General features: G+C 41.4%; 1 protein-coding gene across 9 annotated transcripts in view; it reads right to left on the bottom strand.

Moving 5' to 3' along the window:
• LOC136829840 (tRNA (uracil-5-)-methyltransferase homolog A-like) overlaps window positions 1-24,447 on the bottom strand; it is a 59,644-nt gene that overhangs the window by 20,051 nt on the left and 15,146 nt on the right. For 8 of the 9 annotated variants that reach the window (XM_067088825.1, XM_067088827.1, XM_067088828.1 and 5 more), the window contains 13 exons: window positions 22,339-22,664; window positions 20,674-20,844; window positions 16,660-16,809; window positions 15,799-15,991; window positions 14,592-14,719; window positions 14,095-14,217; window positions 13,577-13,704; window positions 10,954-11,062; window positions 10,649-10,771; window positions 8,524-8,716; window positions 5,939-6,089; window positions 5,312-5,409; window positions 4,294-4,379 (listed from right to left, as the gene is read on the bottom strand). In XM_067088825.1, coding sequence (XP_066944926.1) covers window positions 4,294-4,379; window positions 5,312-5,409; window positions 5,939-6,089; window positions 8,524-8,716; window positions 10,649-10,771; window positions 10,954-11,062; window positions 13,577-13,704; window positions 14,095-14,217; window positions 14,592-14,719; window positions 15,799-15,991; window positions 16,660-16,809; window positions 20,674-20,844; window positions 22,339-22,638 — 1,953 coding nt within the window. In that variant the 5' untranslated portion in view covers window positions 22,639-22,664. Of the gene's footprint in view, window positions 1-4,293; window positions 4,380-5,311; window positions 5,410-5,938; window positions 6,090-8,523; window positions 8,717-10,648; window positions 10,772-10,953; window positions 11,063-13,576; window positions 13,705-14,094; window positions 14,218-14,591; window positions 14,720-15,798; window positions 15,992-16,659; window positions 16,810-20,673; window positions 20,845-22,338; window positions 22,667-24,447 lie in introns of all 9 variants that reach the window. The other variant, XM_067088826.1, reaches the window with a different exon arrangement.

Here is a 24,447-nt window from a genome sequence, read left to right as displayed (position 1 = left end):
GGTGTCGTTCGTCTCTCCATTCTTTTCAGAAGCAGTCAGATTTCAGGCAACACACAGTCTAGTTCTCAGAGGAGAACACAGGAGAGGTGGATTTCGAGTATCACCCTGCTGTTGGTGATGGCAGTACCAGCAGCGGTTGTTAGAATTAGAGGAATTTATTTCGGGTGATAGAAATGAATTTCTCGTCATAATGTTGTTCGGGTCCCACAATAAGCTGTAGGTCCCGTTGCCAGGTAACCAGTTGGTTCTTAGCCACGTAAAATAAATCTAATCCTTCGGGCCAGCCCTAGGAAAGCTGTTAATCAGCTCAGTGGTCTGGTTAAACGAAGATATACTTAACTTTAACTCGTTCGCCAGTGATGGTGGTTTCGGACACAGCTGGCGATGGTTTTCTGTGGACAGCAGGAGGAGGACCTTGACCTAGTTTCCGAGGAGATGGTACCGGCATGGAAGTGTGCGACGGTGACTCCTGAGGACTTTGTTCCCGAAGATGAGTGGGACACTCGCGTGTAGTCGCCGGTTTTTTCCAGAAGGTGTTCTTCTGTGGCTTAAGTATACCTTAGTTTTACCAGACCACTGTGCTGATTAACAGCTCTCCTAGAGAGGGCTGGCCCGAAGGATTAGACTTATTTTATGTGGCTAAGAACCAACTGGTTACTTAGCAACGGGACCTACAGCTCATTGGGGAATCCGAACCACATTATAGCGAGAAACGAATTTCTATCACCAGAAATTAATTCCTTTAATTCTTCATTAGACGGCCGGAGGCTCGAACTCGGGCCTAGCGAGTGCTAGTCCACAACTCTATCAACTCGCCTAACGAGGAACTCCAGCAGAAAAGCTGTGGTCGGCATGGAAGTGTTCGATAAGTCGTCCTCCCGGTTCTTAAAGTCGCCTCTCTCTCCCCGTGCGTCTCAAGAGCAGATCTTTTGCGACTCTTGTGGCTGTCATTAACATACGACAAGGTCATTATTATGGTCATTAATTATGACGAGGTTATTGTTCTGTGTTGGAGTATGACGCCTGGACATTTATGATTGTTATTGTTGATGAAGCAAGAGCTGCTCATGTTATTGTCATTGTTATGTTTGTGTCTGTTATTACTGACTGTCTAACTGTTGCTCTGAATTGTTGTTATTTAAGTGTTATAGCCATTTTTGTGCTATTTCAAGTTACTGATCATTTTTTTGATGCTTTTCCGTGATGTCTGAAATCTGGTCTCATACGTACATTTTTGTATTATAGTAGCGGTAATGAACTAGTTTTAAGGTAATCTGAGTTATTTACCTTGGCACCCTTCTCCTTGAGATGATCACAGTCCCTCAGACCTCTCCTAGACCCCAATACTTGGGATCTCATTTTTAGAGAACCTGATGGCCCCCCGGAAATAGGGGTTCGTTGCACAACATGATACGAATGTGAATCATCAACCGTACAAACTCAAATATAAAATTATTATAATTTCCTTGATTTATCAGTGTACAATTGAAGCAGGAACAATGCAGTTTGATTAGTCTAAATTTTTTAACATCAGAGGCTTAGGACGGAAGGAACACAGAAATTAGGCCAAAGGTCAAATGCTGGGACCTACAAGGTCATTCAGCACTGAATTGGACATTGATGGTGAGGAGGTCTGCAAGGGAAACCTTTTGCAGTTGCACTATGAAACAATTGTTAGAAGAGAGTTGAGGAAAGTTGTAAAGTTAGACGGAAGAAAGAGAATATGAACAGAGGTACAGTAAAAGGAGGAAAGAGGTTGCAGCTAGGGGCCGAAAGGAGGTACACTGACAGCACTAACCCCCCTACGGGATAAAGGCCATTAGACGACCAAGTGACCACCCCGTAGCCAGTTCCTTCAAACTGACCATTAAAAAGTGGCAAAGTTCTCTTAACTATTTGACAAAAATGCAGTCACCCATGATACACAGACCATTATTATTATGGACCAAACAAAAACTTCTTTCAGTTTGCTTCTGAAGATGGAAAGAGAAACCCACAAGATTCCTGTGCATAACTTGTTTACTTGTAAATATTTACAGGTTGTTTTAATCTCGAGTACTTTCAGGTCCTAACTGTGACCCTTTTTCAAGAGATGTGAAGGCAGTCAGGCTGGTTCAAGGCCCAGCAATCTTCTGGAACAACTTCTCCCTGTGCTGCCATTTATACGATGGCTGTCCTGGTTTCCATTCTCAGACCGACAGGAGGAGATTATAACAACTCTCGAGAGAATGGAAACCAGGACAGCCATCATATAAATGACAGCACAGGGAGTAGTAGTTCCAGAAGATTGCTGGGCCTTGAACCAGCCTGACTGCCTTCACATCTCTTGAAAAAGGGTCACAGTTAGGACCTGAAAAGTACTCGAGATTAAAATAATATGTAAATATTTACATGCAAACAAGTTATACACAGGAATCTTGTGGGTTTCTCTTTCCATTATTATTATTATACTATTCATCAGAAGATGAAGAACCCTATTCATATGGAACAAGCCCAAAAAAGGGGTCACAGACTTGAAAGTCAAGCTTCCAAAGAACATGGTGCTCATTAGGAAGAAGTTAGAGAAAGGTAAAGGGAAGAGAATTTACTTATTAAAAAGAATAAATAAATTAATAAATGCATCAAAGTATACTAAAATGCAAGGAGAATGGCATTAGGTTAGTAATGCACTGCATCTTCGGTTGAACTTTTGAAGTTCCAATAGCACGACATCCTCAGGGTGATTGTTCCACAGTCCAACGGTGAGACGAATGGAGGACCTCTGGGACTGAGAAGTTCAATAGTGAGGCACATTTACTGCGTACTAGCGCTACTGTTCAACAAATCTGGTTGCTCTTGGCAGGAAAAGGGGATCAGGGGTCAACTGTAAATGTGAAAGATCTCTGTTAATATACAGCTTACGAAAAAGTGACTATCAAGGGGCCATCGTACAGCGGTCTCGTACGTACGAGCACAGCTTCAGTTTCCAATCCCCAGCAGTCGGTTTACCCTTTGGTCAAAGTCAGGACACAGCCATAAAGTAACAGGTTTGCACTTGAGCAGCGTCGTGCTGCTGAACTTGGCTGAATATCTTTGCCATTCGTATGTGAAAAAAATACTTCAATCTCTTTCACTGAGATTCAGTCCAAAAAGCATTCTGAGCTTTCTGAAACACACAAATATCTGTTTACTTACGAATCCTCACTGAATTATAACGTTGACTCACCTTGAACCCACACAAACTATGGTTCTGGTAAAAAACACTTCAATCTTCTATTTCTCAAAATAATTAAGTAAAAGCTGCTAAACTGACTCACTTTTTCAGCTAAGGAACGCACAACTCCCACAGACCTTACATGGCAACGGAAGTTTTAAGCAAAGCTTTGAAAACTACGATCACTTCGAAAGAAAAGTGTTTCGTATCCATATCTACTTTGTAAAAATACAACAAAATATCTGCCAAAACACAAGAAATGGAAGTAATGGACCATTTCCTGTGGTCACACTCCACCAGATGCTATATGCCATTTATCCTGCAATACCATTATTATTATTATTATATGGCTGAATACTAGAGCAAGTGCTTAATTTGTTCGATCATGTGCTTTTAACACCAGAACGTAAGAATTCTCCCTGAGTACTACCGCAGTTATTTAACCTGTTGCAAACTTCAAGTCCCTCCCTCCTATTGCTTGTGCTCCAAAGTTATGAGTGTCCAATTTTATTGCCTATCCTCATTCCGCACAGCTGCTTGAAAACTAATGAAGCAATGAAAACGAATAGTATGGCCTTCTTGTAAACGAAAACGCTTGCTTTCAACGTTCCATTCCCAAATGAAGCCGTGTACAATTCTACCGTAAACCACTAGGACTCAGCAATGTCTGGTTACTCTACTTTAAAGTACTTTATAAAGAAATTAATAACGACCTCACAGCTGATTTCTGATACTTTTCATACTCTCATCATATTAATTCTGATGTCCAATCGAGCGTTTATGGCCCTAAATTTGAGTAATCAGAGGCTACCTACTATTGACGAAAGTTGAGGAAGATTGCTGTCAAACTTTCGTCTCCAGATTTGAAATGTTACCATCATCACGCATAAAAAACACTGTCTAATCTGGTGACCTAAATACTTAAAACTCTATATACCGTCAAACTGTAGTCTCAAGAATTGAAACAGCACTATTGTAACGTAAAAAAACACTATCTAATCTGATGCTAAATACTGAAAACTTTAAGGAAAAGACTATATTTTCTCAGTATATTTCTCATGACCTACAGAAGTACGAGTCCTAAATACCCCGATACTCACTTCTTCGCTGCTGCCACCCTGGTATCTGCCGTCCGGCTTGGCCGGAATGCGCTTGAAGTAATCCTCGTCACGAGGGAGAGGGTTTCCTGTAACGAGAGAGGGCTCGGTTTTTAAACGACGACCAAAAGCATTTACAAAATACAGACTTATCACCCCCTGTGGGTTAAATACAGACTTATCACCCCCTGTGGGTTCACAGCCATGAATTCTGCAAGAGAGATTTAATCCTGAAAGTACAGTAAACGCCCCGTATTCGCGGGGGATGCATACCGCAGCCCCCCGCCCCCTCAAATAGCTTAAATCCGTGAATACTTAAAACCCCTCTAAAAACACTTAGAACTGCCTATTTTGATAGTCAGAACACACAAAAACCCTCTAAAAATGATTATACCTGAGTATTTTAATAGTTTTATCACAAAAAGTGCATTTAGTCATGAAAATATATAATTACAGTAATCGGTGAATATTTCTCAGTGAAAAATACCGCGAATGGGTGAATTTTCCACGAATAATGGTTATATACGTTCCACAGAGAAATCCGCGAATATGTGAGTCTGCAAACAGTGGGGCCGTGAATACGGGGATTAACTGTGCTTATGCGGTGTCTGAGAGAGAGAGAGAGAGAGAGAGAGAGAGAGAGAGAGAGAGAGAGAGAGAGAGAGAGAGAGAGGATGTTTGATTCAGTCAGGATACACATACTAGAATGGAATGGGATGTAAAATTTAGGCCAAGGGCCAAATGCTGGGACCTAAGAGGTCATTCAGTGCTGAAAAGGATACTGAGAGAAAAAAGGTTTGAAAGGTATCCAGTAGGAAAACCTTTTGCAGTCGCACCATTGAACGATTGCCAGGAGAGGGTTGAGGAAAGTAAGACGGAAGAAGGAGAATCTGAACGGAGGTGCAGTCAAAGGTAAGAGAGGGGTTGCAGCTAGGGGCCGAAGGGACACTGAAAAGAGCCTTAAGTAATGCCCAAAGTCAGTGATGACGACGTTCAAAGAGAACAAAAGCGCCAATCAAACCTTCCATGATTCTTCTCCACTTGCGTTCCTCCCACCTCTCGAACAGGATGAGCAATTCGTAGTGTGGCGTGTGCGGGAACAGGTCAACTATGGCAGCCCTGCAACGAAAAGAGTAACTAAGATGGACCGACAACGTAATGTGATCCCCGCAACTAATACCAAAATTAAAGCACAAGATAAGACTCTCTGTCACCCATGTACCTAACAAACACAGACACCACCCTACTTACAAACGAGTTACATTCAGGAAGGCCGTTTGTACGACGAATTGTTTTTAAGTTGGTTACTGTACTCTTCATGTCTATTTAAGTAAAGTATGATATAAAGTCAATACAATACTGTATGGTTTTTTTTATCCTAAGACACAATACACTGTACATACAATACTGTATGTATAGAATAGGCACGCAAAACAAAATCTGAACTTACACAGGTGGCAGAGGAGAGCACTCTGAAAACAATTTTAATTTGCAATCCCGTTCGTTTCTCTGAATGTCTGTAAGTTGAACGTTCTCAAGTAGGGTGGTCTGAATAAATGCACACACAGACACACAAACACTACACCTGAAAGCTGGTCTTTCCATAAAATGGCAGGGTGCATTCATCAGCAGAAACTCGATGGCTCACCTGATCGGGATGAAAAATTCTCCTTTGTAGTTTTTGCTCTTAGGTCGGGAGAGGTCGATGAAATTCTTGAACGCGCCCTCTGGATCACAGGACAGGTAGACCAGATGGTCCATGTTTTCACACTTGCGCAGAGCTCGGATGACATTCTCGGCTGACGGAGGAACAGCAATTACTTAGCAATGACGCGGTCCAATGAACAATGACAATAATGTTTTAAAATTCTGACTACACGCTATTCTCACACACAGTGCTTCATGTTTGGAACTGGAGTATAAAATTTAGGCCAAAGGTCGAGCGCTGGGACCTATGAGGTCATTCAGCACTGAAAGGGAAATACGAAGCCAAGAGTTTTAAATTTGTAACAAAGGAAAACCTCAAAGCCGCACTACGAATCAACTGTTCGAAGAGGGTGGAAAGTAAGATGGAAGAATGAGAATATAAACAGAGGTACAGTAAAATTAATGAAAGGGGTCGGAGTTAAGGGATGAAGGGACATGGCAACAAACCATAAGGGACCCTAGACCCAGTATTTTTAGGTACTTACGACCCCATAAACAAAAATTAGGAAATGATCCCATAAGGTACTATAGTTATTTTTATTCTGATTTTTATGAATTTTGGTGCGTCTGCGCACGCGTAAATTTAAATACCAAGGTTATTCATATGCCAGCTGACTCAAAGTGACACCTGTCAAAAGATGGTTGGTTGGAAATCTTTTTTTTTTTTTTCAGACTTTTCTCTGATTTTTTCTAACTACTTTTGTTCAAGATGCCAACTCTGCTGTAGGGGCAATTTGCCCTTGCAATGTTTCACACCCATTTTCTATGATCTGTAATCCATCTCTTGTTCAGTGACGTCACAATTGTTTACAAGTGGCTGGATGGAACCTGTCCTATAAAATACAGTTATTTCTTGATTTTACTAGCTATTACTTCTGAGAGTATAAATATCGTTAAACACGGCATTGTGGACATACAGCAGAGACTAAAGAACAAGTAAAAAATAACAGTAAAGTGGCTTACAGTATATATGAGGCTAGGTGCTAGACAAAGATCATCCATTGGGAATTCTACTAAAAAAGTCTTCAGCCGTTCACAAATCTCTTTTCATGACACAGTGTAAAATATTTCTAGTACCAAACAGGAAAATCTAGTAAAACATCCTGATTATAGATAGAATGCAGGATTTAGGCCAAAGACCAAATGCCGGGACCTGTGGGGTCATTCAGCGCTGAAAGGGAAACTGAGAGTAGAAAGATTTGAAAGGTGTAACAGGACGAAAACCTCAGAAGAAAATATGACTGGAGGTACAGGAAAAGGAATGAAAGAGGTTGCAGATAGGGGCCAAAGGGACGTTGCAAATGCTCCCAACTAATGCCTACAGTGCACCACGTGAGGTGCACTGACAGCCCTAACCCCCTGCGGGGACTTCAGGTGCTTTTTCTCAAAAGGAAAGTTTTACAACTTCAAAAATTTCTAAAGCTCCGTTGTTTCCGAACGTAGAGGCGTAATTCATTTTTTATTTGATTATGAAAGGTTCCAGTTTCTTTTTGGGGTTAGCTAAAGCCCCGTTTGCATTACATATTTTTTTAAAAGAATTTCCCGAATTTAATTTTCAGTTTTTTCTATGTCCATTTAGTACTTACAAAAGTGAGATGTATTACAAAATAAAATATCATTAGCAGTTTAAAAAATGTATAACTTTCGTAATTTTTTCACGATTTTAATTTATATAAAATTCAGATTATTACATCAGCTAAATAACTATTTTTCAGCAATTTTAATGTATATTCCACAAACTGAAATGATTTAATTAGGTTTAAATGAAATAAATGAATATATCATTATTATTATTATTCTGTAGATGATACCTATTCATATAGAACAAGCCCACCACAAGAATATTATGGCATTCATTTGGAAGAAGTAAGAGGAAGTAAAGAAGAAAAGAGAAAAGAGAATGAAGATCCCACTTATTAAAAGAAAAAATATAAACTAATAAATAAATAGATAAAAATGTATTACAATGCAGGAAGAATAGTATCTGGGTAGTACAGCAATGCATTGCATTTTCACTTGAACTTCTGAAGTTCCAACTGACGACATCCTCGGGGAGAATGTTCCACAGTCCAACTGTGTGAGGGGGAATAAAGGACCTCTGGAAACTGAGAAGTTCGACAGGGCGGCAAAACATTTACAGGCAGTCCTCAGTCATCGGCAGGGGTTCTGTTCTGGGGTGTGATGACAACCGAAAATCGCCGCTAACCGGAATAAATCCGGCGCTTTTTCGGCGCTTTTCGGGCTCGTCGGCTCCGAAAAGTGCTGGTTTTTGGTTATCAGCGCCTCTGTTAGGTATGTTTCGGCGCCGACACCCAATTACTGGCGACGATAAGCGGAAACCAGCAATTTTCGTCGCTAGACAAGCCCCATAAAACTGGATCGCCATTAACCGAGCCCGCCGTTAACCGGGGACTGCCTGTACTGCATACTGTTCAGCGAATCTGGACGCTCTCGGCAGGTAAAGGGGATCAGAGATCAATTGAAAATGTGAATGAGAATCGGAAAACGCTACAATCAGTCACTTACGCAAGCCCGCGCGTGGGGGATCAACAATTCCGATGGACTTGTAATTGGAGCACTGGGACATGACGGCGTTCATATTCACTTCCGCTTTGCCTGTGTAGATGGCGACGTTCTCCAGCCCGTTCAGTTGCGCGTTGTGGCGGGCATCCTCCGCCGCCTTCTTCACCATTTCAATGCCGTACACTTTCAAGCATTGCTGAAGGTGGGGAGAGAGAGAGAATATAGAATTTCGGGCAAAAGCCAAGGTGCTGGGACCAATGAGGTCACTCAGCGCTGGAACGGAAATTAAGAGAGGGTTTTAAAAGTGTAACAGGAGGCAAACCTTTAACAGTTGCACTATGAAACAATTGTTAGGAGGGAGCTGAGAAAAGTAAGATGGAAGAAAGATAATATGAACGGAGGTACAGTAAAAGGAATGAAAGGGGTTGCAGCTGGGGGCCGAAGAACCTTAAGTAATGCCTACAGCACACAGTGTGAGGAGCACTGAAAGCACTCAGGTCTATAAACCACTTCTGTACCCATGAATTCACATCCTATGTAAAATCCCTCAGTCCCACTATTCGACTGTTTTTTCAAGTACCCACCACATTTCTTGTGAGCAGCAGCAAGAAGACACAATAAACTTATACATAACATTTAAAAGTACAGACACTAGCCTACGGACGAACGAATTACGTTCCGAATATCCATTCCCATCTCAAAATGTTCGGAAGCTGGTCTTCACTATTTCAGTATGATACGAAGTCCATACAGTACTGTACGTTTTTCCTCCTGAAACACAAAACAGTACAGGCAGTCCCCGGTTTACGATGGGTCCGACTTACGCCATTCCGCTTTTCAAATATATTTCATCAGAAATTATTTCCCAGTTTACAACGCATGTTCCGGGGTTGCGACACGTCATACGCCGATTCGACGGAAGAAATATGGCTCCAAAATGGCAGAATAATCAGAATTTAGAGGTTTTTTGATAAAAAACTCAATAAAAATGCAGTTGACATCGTTTTCAATACACCCAAAGCATTAAAAGTAAGGTTTTCCTAGGAATTTTGACGATTTTCGGTTTACAATGATTTTCGGTTTGTGACGCTGATTTGCGAAATACAGAAAACCCTGTCAGAAACCGGGACTGCCTGTACTGAACACTGTACATATAGTACTGTACTTTATAGAGTACAGTGCTTTCTGAATATGAACGACATAAAACCTAAACAGTGATGATAAATACAGCGATTCTTATCAATCACAATTTCAATTTACGATCGCGTTTGTTTGTATCTCTGAATGTTCGTAAGCAGGGTAGTGTCTGTAATATCGTTATATCCTACAGGGAAAAATCTGCAGCAAAAATTGCAACCACATACCATGCGTCCCCAGACTTCACTCACGGTCATTGCAGGCACAAAAATATTAACCAAAAACTGGTCCATTTTCAATCATCCTTTTGCACTCACTGTCAGTGTAGGGAGACACAAACAGTCCTACTTGTGGGGGTCCAGGGAGGGGGGGGGAGGCCTCTTAGGCCATGTTAGGGCATGGCACCTTAAGGTTGGTTACGAAGGGAAGGTCTGGCTAGGTCAGGAATGGAATACATGTAGTGAACCCCCAGTATTCGCGTTCTCACGATTCGCGGACTCATGAATTCGCGGGTTTCTCTGCGGAACATATCTGCCCATTATTCGCGGAAAACTCGCCCATTCGCGGTATTTTTCACTGAGAAATATTCACTAATTACTGTATTTTCATATAATTTTCATGAATGAATGCACTTTTTGTGATAAAACTATTAAAACACTCAGGTGTACGCATTTTCACAGGGTTTTTCTTGTGTTTAAACTATCAAAATAGGCAGTACCAAGTGTTTTTAGAAGGGGCTTTAGGCATTTGGGGATTTTAACTATTCGCGAGGGGGGAGGGTTGGTGGTGGTGGTGGTGGTACGCATCCCCCGCGAATACAGGGGTTTACTGTACTGACGGCACTAAAACCCTATGGGGTGGCTAGGTCAGGATCTCTCACACCTACCTGTCTCCCTACTCTACATCCGCTCTTCCAGATTTACTGACACAATCTGACTTTATGTTAGCTACCACTGCCCCAACAGCTAACTATTAAGACTAATGAACTTACATCAGCTAGAGAAATCCCTATGGTGCCGGTACCACAACATATGTCGAGAATCACCGAAGTCCCGTCCAGCTCTGCGAACGACGCTACAGTTTCATACAGGGCTTCGCACCCTTTGGTATTGACCTGAAAAATCGTTTATTCAGAAGATGAACCCTCTTCATATGGAACAAGCCCACCACAGGGGCCACTGACTTGAAATTCAAGCTTCCAAGGAAAATATCAAATCAGTTATCTTTATGAAGTCTCCCTTTTCAGTAAATTAAAATTAACATTTTGGTAACCAAACGGATCCTCTCGGCCGTTACCTGGAAGAAGGATTCACATGAAATGCGGAACGTTTTGCCCAGGACTCTCTCGGTGATATACTCCTCTCCCCAGAGATGCTCGAACTCTATTTCTTCAGGACCAGGTTCTCTGAAATCAAATACACTCTTGAGATCTCTGCTCTGGCGGACTGTTCTCTGACAAGTTCTTAAAACCATGAAGAAGTCTGCCAATGACTCAAAATATAAACAGGTTATCAGATTCCATTCTGCTCATGGCTTAAACACCAATAAGTTACCAGATTCCAAAGGCTATTCCCAACCAATGGAAGTCCAACGACATCATGTGGCATCATCCTATTTCCTAACATTAAGATAAATTTTGTCAACTTCAAACGACATCTGTCAACAAATTTTGGCCATCTTCAATGCGTCACAGGAATTTTTTATTTTTGTCGTTTTCAATTTTTTTTAAATGTTACAATAAACTATAGCTACTGAGGTTCAAAAGAACACAATAACCAGCTTCGTGCCACAAAAAATATATTTCCAGCAAGCAATAACGGAAAAACTTTTCAATATCTGTGAATAGATTTGGGGCAAAGGCCAACTGCTTGGTTAGTTGCGATGTTCCACAGAAGAATTTGGAACCCAAATGAAATCTCTGCAACTTTACATTTGAATGAAAATCATGAATTCTCACAAAAGAAAAAGCCCTTACTTGTGCGAGAATGCCTGGCAACACTGATAGTTCAAGATGAAATCTTTCAAAGCAAGTAAATGGTACATTTCATGCGCAAGATGCTGAGGCAATGAATTTTGAACTTTTCAAAATTTTATCAAGGGTCTATCTTGACGGGTAGGATATAAACAATTGTGAGACCTCATCAATCAGTTTTTTGCTCAATAACCAATTTAATTCAAGAAACAGGTAATTCAAGATACTACAATTTCAACTCAAATTAATCTTGAAGGTTTCAAAGCAAACCATTCCATGCACACAGACTCATCACAAATTCATTCTGTAATGTTCTTGTAAATTAAACTTATTATTATTATTCAGAAGATAGTTCTTCGTTGGACTGGTCAGTAATGTTCTCGGCTAGCACCCTGCAGGGCCCGCGTTCGAATCTCCAGCCGGCGAATGAAGAATTAGAGGAATTTATTTCTGGTGATAGAAATTCATTTCTCACTATAATGTGGTTCGGATTCTACAATAAGCTGTAGGTCCCATTGCCACGTAAAATAAGTCTAATCCTTCGGGCCAGCCCTAGGAGAGCTGTTAATCAGCTCAGTGGTCTGGTAAAACTATGGTATACTTAACTTAGCTAGGTAACCAGTTGGTTCTTGGCCACGTAAAATAAGTCTAATCCTTTGGGCCAGCCCTAGGAGAGCTGTTAATCAGCTCAGTGGTCAGGTTAAACTAAGGTATACTTAACTTATTTTTTTATTCAGAAGATGAACCCTATTCATATGGAGCTGGTCCAACACAGGGGCCACTGACTTGGAACAATTAATTGTCACTGGGACAGGTTTTTCAAAAAGGTCAGCTGCAAACAACATCTAGCGTATGATTGGAACAAAAATATCTTTGAAGGTTTATATACCATTCGACAGATTTGCAACCCGAGAGTCTAAGATAACCACATGTCTGTCTGGTTAAATAGAGGCAAATATCCTCTACAATACGATTGGACTAATGAACAAACTTTCATATGACTGATGATATCTGATGACTACATATATCCAAAAAAACTTTTTACAGATTTTTGACTTTGGAATGAAATACAGAATTCAGGCCAATGGCCAAGCGAAGGGACCTATGAGGTCATTCTGTGCTGAAAGGGAAACTGACGGTAAAGAAAAGTTAAGTATATCTTAGTTTTACCAGACCACTGAGCTGATTAACAGCTCTCGTAGAGAGGGCTGGCCCGAAGGATTAGACTTATTTTCCGTGGCTAAGAACCAACTGGTTACCTAGCAACGGGACCTAGAGCTTATAGTGGAATCCGAACCACATTATACCAAGAAATTAATTTCTATCACCAGAAATAAATTCCTCTAATTCTTCATTAGCTGGCCGGAGATTCGAACTCGGGCCTGGCGAGTGCTAGCCGACAACTCTAGTATTTACTCTACCGACTTGTCCAACGAGGAACTTGAGGGTAAAGAGGGCCTGAGAGGTGCAACAGGAGGAACATTTTGCAGTTGCGCTAAGAAAACAACTGTTGAACTCGGGCCTAGTGAGTGCTAGCCGACAACTCTACCGACTCGGCAAACGAGGAACTTGAGGGTAAAGAGGGCCTGAGAGGTGCAACAGGAGGAACATTTTGCAGTTGCGCTAAGAAAACAACTGTTGAGGAAAGTACGACAGAAGAACAGAGGTACAGTAAAAGGAATAAAAGGGGTTGCAGCTAGGGGCTGAAGGGACGCTGCAAAGAGTCTTGAGTAATGCCTACAGTGTACCACATGAGGTGCACTGACAGCAATAACCCCCTGAGGTTTTTTTAACTTTCTGATGGAAAAGTTAAGCCCAGCATTTCTCAAAACAATAAAACCAGCCTTTCTCCCGTTTTACAAAATGTGGAATCACATAATAATGCTGAAGGTTTTAACTCTTTAAATTTTTTACGTTCACGATTAACCTGCGCGTTCGATCACGTACTTCTGTCCGTACGCCTGGAAGAAGATTGAGGTGACGCTGGCTGTTGCACCGCCTCCGTCTCGGAAGTAGTCAACGATGTCTTGCTTAATGTCTCCAAGTTCTTCTTCTGAAAATTCTTGTGGATGAACCTGCAATTGAAAAAGAGAACTTGACTCAAAGACTTACTGGTATAAGGAGACACGGTAAGAAAAGAAATAGAAGTATCAATCACATTGCACAACCTAATCTTGAACTGAATGGCAATGATATTAATCTCATCCCATAAACGCAGAGGGGGACAGTTACAAATGACGAAAATGATATTACACAAAGGGAAATGACGGAAGTTCCATATGCAGATGAGATGATGATGGAAAACAACAAGAAAGTTGGAAGACCTAGACCTTTGATATAAATAAACTCCATACCATTTTATTCCATTGTAATATTTGAATTAGTCTACCCCTAATCAAGAACGTTTACAAAATGTACCATAACTATGCCTTCCTGTACAAAATGTAAAATCTATCGACACCCACCACAACAGCGATGAGGATATCGTCGCGGAGCGAAGTTCTCACGGTGAGTTGTCGCCACACGCCCTCGTGCGTCAGAGGGTCGAAAGGTTTGTGGTCTGAACCGCGAACGTACTCTTGGAATACCTACAGAGGGGAAAAACATTAAAGTTAAAACAGCTGTGTTTTGTCGCCAGTTCGCGAATAGAATCCAAAGCCAGTCTCAGGTAATTCTATGATACATTATCATTATTATTAAAATAGTTTAAACAGACCACAGAGCTGATCGTCAGATCTCACAGGGTTGGCCCGAAGGATTTGTTTTCATTTATATTTTGTCAATTAAATCACAATTTTTCCAAAACTTTATATTTGGGTTAATGGTGAAGAAATCCTGAGTGGTGTAGATGTAAATATATATACTTACCCGTTATTCAACAAGCCAAATGTCAGTGAAATCAGTCATGAGTAACTTTCCAAAATATATCAAGCAATTCTATTAATCAAGGCTATCGAATTACCTTCACAACTTTTTTCATCGACTCAGGAATGTGGACTAGATGACCAACTGGCCCGACAGCCAAACTCCCAGACTTGTAGCTGGACACTCTGAAACCAACGGTGGGCAGTCCATCGTCTGGGTTGATACCTTGAAAAGAAAAAATTGAAAGATCAGTCTAACTGCATATACAGACACTACCGTACATACAAACGGTTATAGAGTACAGTAATTTATTAATATGAATTGATACATAAACCTAAATAAATTGTGATGAAAACTTTCAGGTGGCCAAAGGGAGCGCTCCGAACACAATTTTAATTCACAATCACGTTTGTTCGTAACTTAAATGTTCGTAAGTGGGGTAGTGTTCATACTCGCTACTGCAACTTTTTTAATCACTTATCATGTAACAAATAACTTATAATATCAATCATGAAACCAAACGATTTGGAAAATGAAGTTTTCAGCATCAACTAAAGGGGGAGAGGGCCAAACCCTTCAAGGATAACTTCCATGCAAAAGTTTCTTATACAACAAATATTAATTCATTTCAACTAGCAAACGGCTTTTGAAAAGCTTGACGTACAAGTGAGCGTGAATGACATTATAACTATCCCTTAAATGATGGGACCGCCTTCGATGTTCTTTGGCGAAGACCCACTGCCACAGTCGTGTCCTGAAAATGGAGAACTTAAATCCACTCTCCTGTGCCTGCTTGGGCGACTAAATCAGTAACTTTTCGGACGAGTCTACTTGCTACAGGCAGTCCCCGGTTATTGGGGTGGGGGGTATCCATTCTGATGGCGCGACGATAACCGAAAACTGGCAATAATAGCGCTGATCCCTGGTTATTGGCACCACCGATAAGTGGGAACCAGCGCTGATAACTGGTGATCGGCTCCGATAACTGGAGATCAGTGTCGAAAATCTGGTTATCGTCACCGGATCGCTGATAACCAGGGACTACCTGTACTTGTAAGTCATGGGCAGAATAGAGTAAGGGGTCACAAATTACTTGGGGGATCCAGGGGAAAAGTCCCCCTTGCCAGGTTATGGCACAGCGTCTGAGGTTAGCTTAGGTAAAGCTAAGTCTGGTTAGGTTAATTCTCTACGAAATACCAACTAGGCCTACAGTATCCCTGATCCCTTACACTGCATTCACTCCCAGAAGTCCTCAACAAAACGGGAATTCAACGCAGATTCCGCTCACCAAAGACTAAACTCACCCACTGTGAATTCGCACTTGTTGCGATAACCGTCGACCTGGGGCGACTGGACGATCTCGTCAACCTCACACACCTGGCCCTTGCGCCTGAGTTTGTGGAACTTCACCCACTGCTTCAGCTCGGGGTTGGTCTTCGCCATTTCGTTCCCGAGCTTCCTCAGCGCGGCGAGGCCTGCCTTGTACTTCTCTTTCAGCTGCGAGACGAGACAGAAAAGTGAACTGACAATTGAGTTAACAGTTGAGAACAATGAATGAGGAGAACAGAATTTAGGATTTAGGCCAAGCACTGGGGCCTAGGGGGGAAATCTTTTTGCAGTTGCACTCTGAAATAACTGTTAGAGGGTGGAAAGTCAGATGGAAGAGAGAGAATATGAACGGAGGTGCAGTTAAAGATATGAGAAAGGTTGCAGCTAGGGGCCGAATGGACACTGCAAGGACCGTTAAGTCATGCTTACGGTGCACCACGTGAGGGCACTGACGGCACACTACCCCGCTACAGGGAAGAAATGAAAATTGAGTTAGCAACTGAAAACAACGATCAAGTACAGACACCACCCTACTTACGAATGAGTTACGTTCGGGACGGAAGTTTGTGTGTTCAGTTGTTTGTAAGTTGGAATACTGTATGTTTTTTCATCCTAACACACAACAGATTGTACATACAGAACTGTATGTATAGAATAGGCGTGCAAAACAAAATCTGAACTTACACGTCGCAACGGGGAGAGCTCTGAACACAACTTCAATTCGCGATCCCGTTTGTATCTCTGAATGTTCATAAGTAGGGCGGTGCCTGTATGGTCAGTTGACTAAGTCCAGGAGGGTTTTCAACCAAAAATTTAAAGAAAGAAGCCACAGTCACCTGATCTTCGTACGTGCGGTGAGCGTATGGCGTCACGCTCTTGACGATCCGTTCGTTGACTGGGATGCTGGCTTCTGGGTCATCTCCGTCGAGGAGCTTGGAGGCTGCCACACGTTTGGCCGCAACGGGGTCCTCCACGGCTTTTGCAATCTGGGGGCACATGAAGTGAGAGAATCACTGACCAATACAAATCGACATTTCACAAGAGTACCTTTCCAAGTTCTTCTGGGATAATTATAGCCTATTATTATTATTATTATTCAGAAGATGAACCCTATTCATATGGAACAAGCCCATCATAGGGGCCACTGATTTGAAAATCCAAGAATACTTAAAACCCCTCTAAAAACACTTAGAACTGCCTATTTTGATATTTCAAACACAGAAAAAACCCTAACAGTGCTTATACCTGAGAATTTTAATAGTTTTATCACAAAAAGTGGATTTAGTCATGAAAATATGAAGAAAATACAGTAATTATTGAATATTTCTCAGCGAAAACTACCGCAAATGGGTGAATTTTCCGCGAATAATGTGTATAAGTGTTCCATACAGAAATCCGAGAATAGCCGAGTCCGTGAATCATGAGAATGCAAATACGGGGGGTTTACTGTACAGATAGAAGAGGTCCCACTTATCAAAAATGAAAAATTAATTAATAAATAGATAAAAATATATTAGAAAATGCAAGAATAGCATCAGGGTAGTAATGCACTGCATCTTCACTTGAACTTTTGAAGTTCCAACTGCACGACATCCGACCTCTGGAACCGAGACATTCTACAGCGAGGAACATTCATTGCACATTGGTGCAAATGCTGTTCGGTGAATGTGTTTGCAATGAAATGCAATTGATGATTATCATTTTAGCCAAAGATTTCTAATATGAATGTCTTTATGTATACATCTACTCCAGCTGACAAATGGAATGGAATGTAAAAATTTAGGCCACAGGGTTAGTGCTGGGACCTGAGAGGTCATTCCATGCTGAAAGGGAAGGAACTGAGAGTAGCCTATAAAGATTTCAAAGGTGTCGCAGGAGGAAAACCTCGCAGTTGCACTATGAACCAATTATTATGACGGTGTGGATGGCAAGATGAAGAGAATATGAATGAAAGGGGTTGTATCTGGGGGCCAAAGGGGTGCCTCAAAGCACCTCAAGTAATGCCTACTGCCAGTATGTGGGCCTTGTTGATTTATTGAATTAATTCAAGTGAATTTCTGTAAGTTTTGTATTAAGCCATTTGGGCAGTGTTCAGTAAGGACGCTGTTTGTTCTCCTCACTGGCCTGTTTGTGTGAACGAAGCAATTACAGGCAGTGCCCGGCTTACGATGGGGGTTTCGTTTTTACGCCGCGTCGTAAACCTAAAATCGTCGAAAATCATCAAAAATCCCAAGAAAACCTTACTTTTAATGCTTTGGGTGTATTGAAAACAATATAAACTGCATTTTTATTGAGTTTTTCATAAAAAAAACCTCCAAATTTTTATTATTCTGCCATTTTGGAGCCATATTTCTTCCGTCGGATTGGTGCACGACGTGTTGTAACCCCGAACATGTGTCGTAAACCAGGAACTAATTTCTGATGAATATATTTGAAAAGCGTCGTAACCTCGGAACGTTGTAAGCCGGACCCGTCGTAAACCGGGGACTGCCTGTAACTGTTTCTGTCTTTCTCTTTTCGAGTGACAGGGCCTCAGCTCCTCCCCCACCACTCTCCTCGGGGAATTTACGTCTTGTCCTGTGAAAGACGGACAAGAATCAGTTTTTCTGAGCTGTTGATGGAGGTTGCTGCACCTGGCTGCTTCATTAAGACTGCGTTTACCCGTCGCTGCAATATCATACTACTATTCATTCTGGGTTACCTGCCCTTGGGGAATTGCAGCTATGTGGATCTGTCCTTCCCTGCACCTAGAAGGATTTATTAATTACAGGCAGTCCCCAGTATTACGACAGGTCCAGCTTACGACGTTCCAAGGTTACGAAGCTTTTCAGATATATTCATCAGAAATTATTTCCGGTTTATGACACATGTTCCGGGGTTATGACGCGTCGTACGCTGATCCTACGGAAGAAACATTAAAAGAAAGGTTTTCTTAGGATTTTTTACGATTTTCAGCGATTTTCAGCTTACAACGCGGTATAAAAATGGAACCCCGCTGCAAAGCAGGGACTGCCTGTATTCAGCATTGACTCTGGTTCAGTTATACAGTACAACCAAGGGGTAATCGCTTTCCCTAAAGTGGATTACCCTCCTCTGGCACCACCACTGCTTATTTGGGGCCTAACCTGTGCCTTTTATCCCAGATAGTTCAGAATGGAGACGGGGATCTTGATTATTCCCACCTTGAGGAGATCACGGCCTCATATTAAAGGCCTTATACTTAATTTAATATGTAATTTGACAAGTTATTCTTGCTTGTCATCCCTCTCATTCTTTCTGGACGCCCTGAGTGTGTGTGGATGTGATGCTTTCTATATTTAATTGTGTAAGTGCGTTAGGTATTGTTTAATAAGGGTAATTGTTTTTCAAATTATTTGTGAATATTCAAGAGGTTCAGGTATAACTTCTGTATGATTGTGTGTTAAATATTAAGTGGTTTTTCTAAGTGTTCATTTGTCCCCCTTGAATAGTCTTCCACATTTATTGGTTATTTTTTGCAAATGATTCCACCCATTGTGGACTTCACTGCAGGTAAGCGAATATTGAGAAGGTTTTGGGGAATAAAGTATGTAGTGGTCAAAACTGGCCATTACACTACATTGCACTGTCTGAGATGCACTAACCCCCTACAGGGGTCCAATTGATGAATGACCCAGCTAAACTACACATAAACCCAACTAAACCATCAAGACCTCGAAACTTACCGAACAGAAACCTCACCAGCAATGCAATGTAGTCATCAAGACCTCAAACTTCCCAAAACCCCACCAGCAGAAACCCGACCAACAAACCCCACCAGCAATGCAGACCTCGAATCAAAACCCCAACAGCAACGAAAAGACCTTGAAACTTACTGAACAGAAACCCCACCAGCAATGCAATGCAGTCGTCAAGACCTTGAAACTTACCAAACAGAAACCCCACCAGCAATGCAATGCAGCCGTCAAGACCTCGAAATTTACAGAACAGAAACCCCACCAGCAACGCAATGTAGTTGTCAAGACTCGTTACAAAACAGAAACCAAGAACTCGTCAAGACCTAAACTTAGCAAACAAAACCTCACCAGCAATGCAATGTAGTCATCAAGACCTCGAAACTTACCGAACAGAAACCCCACCAGCAATGCTCACCAAGACAACGCAATCTCAGTCATCAAGACCCAGCTACACTAACAGAAACAACCAGTAAACCCAAACTTACCGAACAGAAACCCAACCAGTAACGATGTAGTCATCAAGACCTCAAACTTCCCAACCAGTAACAGAAACTTACAGAACAGAAACCCAACAATGCAATCAAGACAAACTCATCAAACAGAAACCCCACCAGTAGAAATCAAGACTCAAAACTTACCGAACAGAAACCCCACCAGCAATGCAATGCAACCAGTAACGCAATGTAGTCATCAAGACCTCGAAACTTACCGAACAGAAACCCAACCAGTAACGCAATGTAGTCATCAAGACCTCGAAACTTACCGAACAGAAACCCAACCAGTAACAGCAACCCCACCACAGAAACACCAGCAATGCAATGTAGTCATCAAGACCTCAGAAACCCCACCAGTAACGCACCTCGAAACTTACCGAACAGAAACCTCACCAGCAACGCAATCTAGTCATCAAGACCTCGAAACTTACCGAGCAGAAACCCCACCAGCAACGCAATCTAGTCGTCAAGACCTCGAAACTTACCGAACAAAAACCCCATCAGCAACACAATGCAGTCGTCAACAGAAACCAAAACTGAAACCCCACCAGCAACGCAATGCAGTCGTCAAGACCTCGAAACTTACAGAACAGAAACCCCACCAGCAACGCAATGCAGTCGTCAAGACCTCGAAACTTACCGAACAGGTGAGTGTACATTTCTTCCACTGGTACTCATCCAAAACAGCCAACGCTTTGGTCCGTGATTTCTCGTCGCGGAAAGTAATGTAGGCCCAATCTCTGTTGTTGCCGGCCGGCTTGATCTTGTGAGCCTTCAGTTGCAGAGTCTCGTTCAGCAGTTTCTTCAGTTGCTGGAAAGAGAAATGAATTTGAGAGACGGTGACAACGAGCAAAGGTAATGCGTTTGGAATCCATCCACCACCTGATTTGCTGTTGGGGGATTACACAAAGGGCTCCAACAAGAGGTTATTTAGACATTCCTACACTTCAAAATCCTACTACAGACACCTGCCTACTTACGAACATTCAACTTGCAAATATTCAGAGATACAAACAAAAGGGATCGCAAATTAAAACTGTGTTCAGAGCGTTCCCCTTTGCCAACCGTAAGTTCAGATTTTGTTTTGCGTGCCTATTCTGTACATACAATTCTGTATGTACAGTGAACCCCCCGTATTCACGGGGGATGCGTACCCCCCCCCACGAATAGCTAAAATGCACGAATACTTAAAACCCCTCTAAAAACACTTAGAACTGCCCATTTTGATAGTTTAAACAAGAAAAACCCTGTGAAAATGCTTGTACCCGAGTATTTTAATAGTTTTATTACAAAATGTGCATTTATTCATGAAAATTATATGAAAATACAGTAATTAGTGAATATTTCTCAGTGACAAATACCGCGGAAGGACGAATTTTCTGCAAATAATGGCTAGATATGTTCCACAGAGAAACCCGCAAACGCATGAGTCCGCGAATCATGAGAATGCGAATACGGGGGCTTACTGTAGAGTGTATTGTTGAAAAAACATACAGTACTATATTGATTTGATATCATACTGTACTCAGATAGGCAAGAAGAGTAACTTAGGAACAATTCAACAAATAAACAGCCATCCGGAACATAACCTGCTTGTAAGTAGGGTGGTGTCTGTATTCTACTACAGTTGTAATTCTCTTTAATATGCAATAATACAGTCTACATAATGCCTCACACTTTTGAACAACAATTTTTCACGTGCGCATGGAGGTGGAGGGAGGGAGAAGAAGAAAAGGAAGGCCAAACTTCAGATGGAAGGATAAAATAGCAAACGACAAGCAGGAGAAAGGTCTAATAAGAAGTCAGGATGCACTGAACAGTGGAGGCTGGAGAAGGCTGACTGGAAAGTGACCCAATATAGAAGACACAGAATAGGATGTGGGAATCAAGTAGTCAAAATCAAGTGTTTTCAAAACACTCAAAAAATTCAGGATCAAAACCGGCTTACACAGGCAGTCCCCTGGTTACGACGGGTCCGACTGACGACATTCTGACCCTTTTCAAATATATTCATCAGAAATTATTTCCCTGTTTACGACGCATGTTCTGGGGTTACGGCGCCGATCCGACGGAAAGAAATGTGGCTCCAAAACACAGAATAATCAAAATTTGGAGTTTTTTTATGAAAAACTCAATAAAAATGCAGTTGACATTGTTTTCAATACACCCAAAGCATTAAAATTAAGGTTATCTTAGGATTTTTGACGATTTTTGACGACTTATCGGGCTTACGTCAGCGTAGGAACGGAACCCCCATCGTAAGCCGGGGACTGCCTTTCAATAAAACAAGAGGGGACCCACTTACACCCATTGCATAGTATCGAGGAAGCCCCCGGAGCTCTATCTTGAAATCTTCCGAGGTGAATTCGGTATCTCTCTTGGTCTGCTGCGGCGTCTCTTTGGTCTCCGTGTCGCTGGGCTTCTTCCCCGGCGTGGATCCTTCGCCTCCTTCCGCCTCATCCTCCTGAACCTCTTCTTCGATGTCGCTGTCGGCCTTCAAGATCAACGCATCCTCGTCCCCTTTCTCGGCGCCGTTTTCCTGGTCCTCCTCCTCCTCTCCGTTCATGTCGTCCTCGAACTCGATCATCTCGTGGTCGTCGGCCATTTTCCACTCTCCTTGTCTTTGCTTTTCTGAAAAGCAGAGATACGCTTCAGTGCACCGACACCTGACTGACGTCGTAACCTAAATCCTCAAGTGAAAACTTGAACAACTTCTGCAATACTACCCCAATGCTATTTTCCTTTTAGTTTTTATATATTTTTATCTGTTTATTACATTTTTAAATTTAATCTTCCTTTTTAACAAATATGATCTCTTATTCTTTCTGTATTTGCTTTCATCTCCTGTTACTTCTTCCTAATGAACACCTTACTATTGTTTAGAAGCTTCTTGAATTTCAAGTCAATGCCCCCTTTTGGTGGGATTCTTGTTCCATATGGATAGGGTATATCTTCTCAATAATAATAATAATAATAATAATAATAATAATAATAATAATAATAATATAAACTCTGGAAACTTGAAGACAATGGCCCCTTTGGTGGTCTTGCTCCAAATGAATAGTGTCCTTCATCTCCTGAATAATAATGATAATAACAATATTACGAAAAAGACCTTCTTTAATGCAGGTTTGTTAAACAAAATGGCAGTTTCAACAGCATTTATTTTATATAGTAAACGCTCAATTTATCTTATTGTTTTTCTTGCTTTGGAATGGTTGCAAGCAATTGACCGATATTCATATAAATCCACGCATTACAGCCACTGCATCCTGCGATCCTGTCCCGAATGATGCCCTGAACGAGGAGGGCGAAACTAGTCGACATTCAACGAGAACTACCTCCTACACATCACTAAACCACCGGATATGAATGCTGGTCAATTCCTTGCAACCATTCCAGCGCAAGAAAAACAACAAGACGAATTAACGTTTACTGTATAAAATAAATGATGGTGCAACTGCCATTTTGTTTAACAAAACCAATAACAATAATAACAATAATAATAATAATAATAACATAGAAACGAAATATATCATTAACTCTTTGGATCACCTATGTCAGCACTGCATGTGCTTGCGTGTCATCCCAACTCCATTCCTGAGTCTGTTGTGACAAAAAGGCATAAAATTTTTTGGTGGTTTACAACGTTTCATTGTTACCCAATAAAGCTCTCAAGTACCTTTGAACGACACCAGAATGATCATCAGAACATGAATCGTAACTTCACATACAAACACCACCCTACCGAAGAACATTTCAACTTACAAACATTCACATACAAACAAACGAGATCGCAAATAAGAATTGTGTTCAGAGGGATCTCCTTTGCCAGCCGTAAGTTCAAATCTTTTGTGTGTGCAGGCCCCACGAATAGCTAAAATCCACAAATACATAAAACCCCTCTAAAAACACTTACAACTGCCTATTTTGACAGTTTAAACACAAGAAAAACCCTTTAAAAATGCTTATACCAGAGTATTTTAATAGTTTTATCACAAAAAGTCCATTTAGTCATGAAAATGATATGAAAATACAGTACTTAGTGAATGTTTCTCAGTGAAAAATACCCCGAATGGGCGAATTTTCCGCGAATAACGGGTAGATACGTTCCACTGAGAAATCCGCGAATATGTGAGTCTGCGAATTGTGATAACGCGAATACGGGGGGTTTAGTGTATTGTGTTTTCAGATTAAAAACGTACAACACTGTATTGATTTTATATCACTCTGTACTTAAATACACATGAAGAGTACAGTAACCAACATACAATCAATTCAACATAGAAAACGGCCATCTGGAACATGACTCGATCGTAAGTGGGGTGGTGTCTGTACAACCCGTGACTCTTAGGACATTAAAAAATGAATTTCAAAAGTGATGAAAAGGATGACGCGTCAGTGCCATGAAAGA

Source organism: Macrobrachium rosenbergii, chromosome 45 (assembly GCF_040412425.1).
Source record: "Macrobrachium rosenbergii isolate ZJJX-2024 chromosome 45, ASM4041242v1, whole genome shotgun sequence".
NCBI lineage: Eukaryota > Metazoa > Arthropoda > Malacostraca > Decapoda > Palaemonidae > Macrobrachium > Macrobrachium rosenbergii.
The sequence above is the reverse complement of the archived record's forward strand: the minus strand, read 5'-3'. Positions and strand labels throughout refer to the sequence as shown.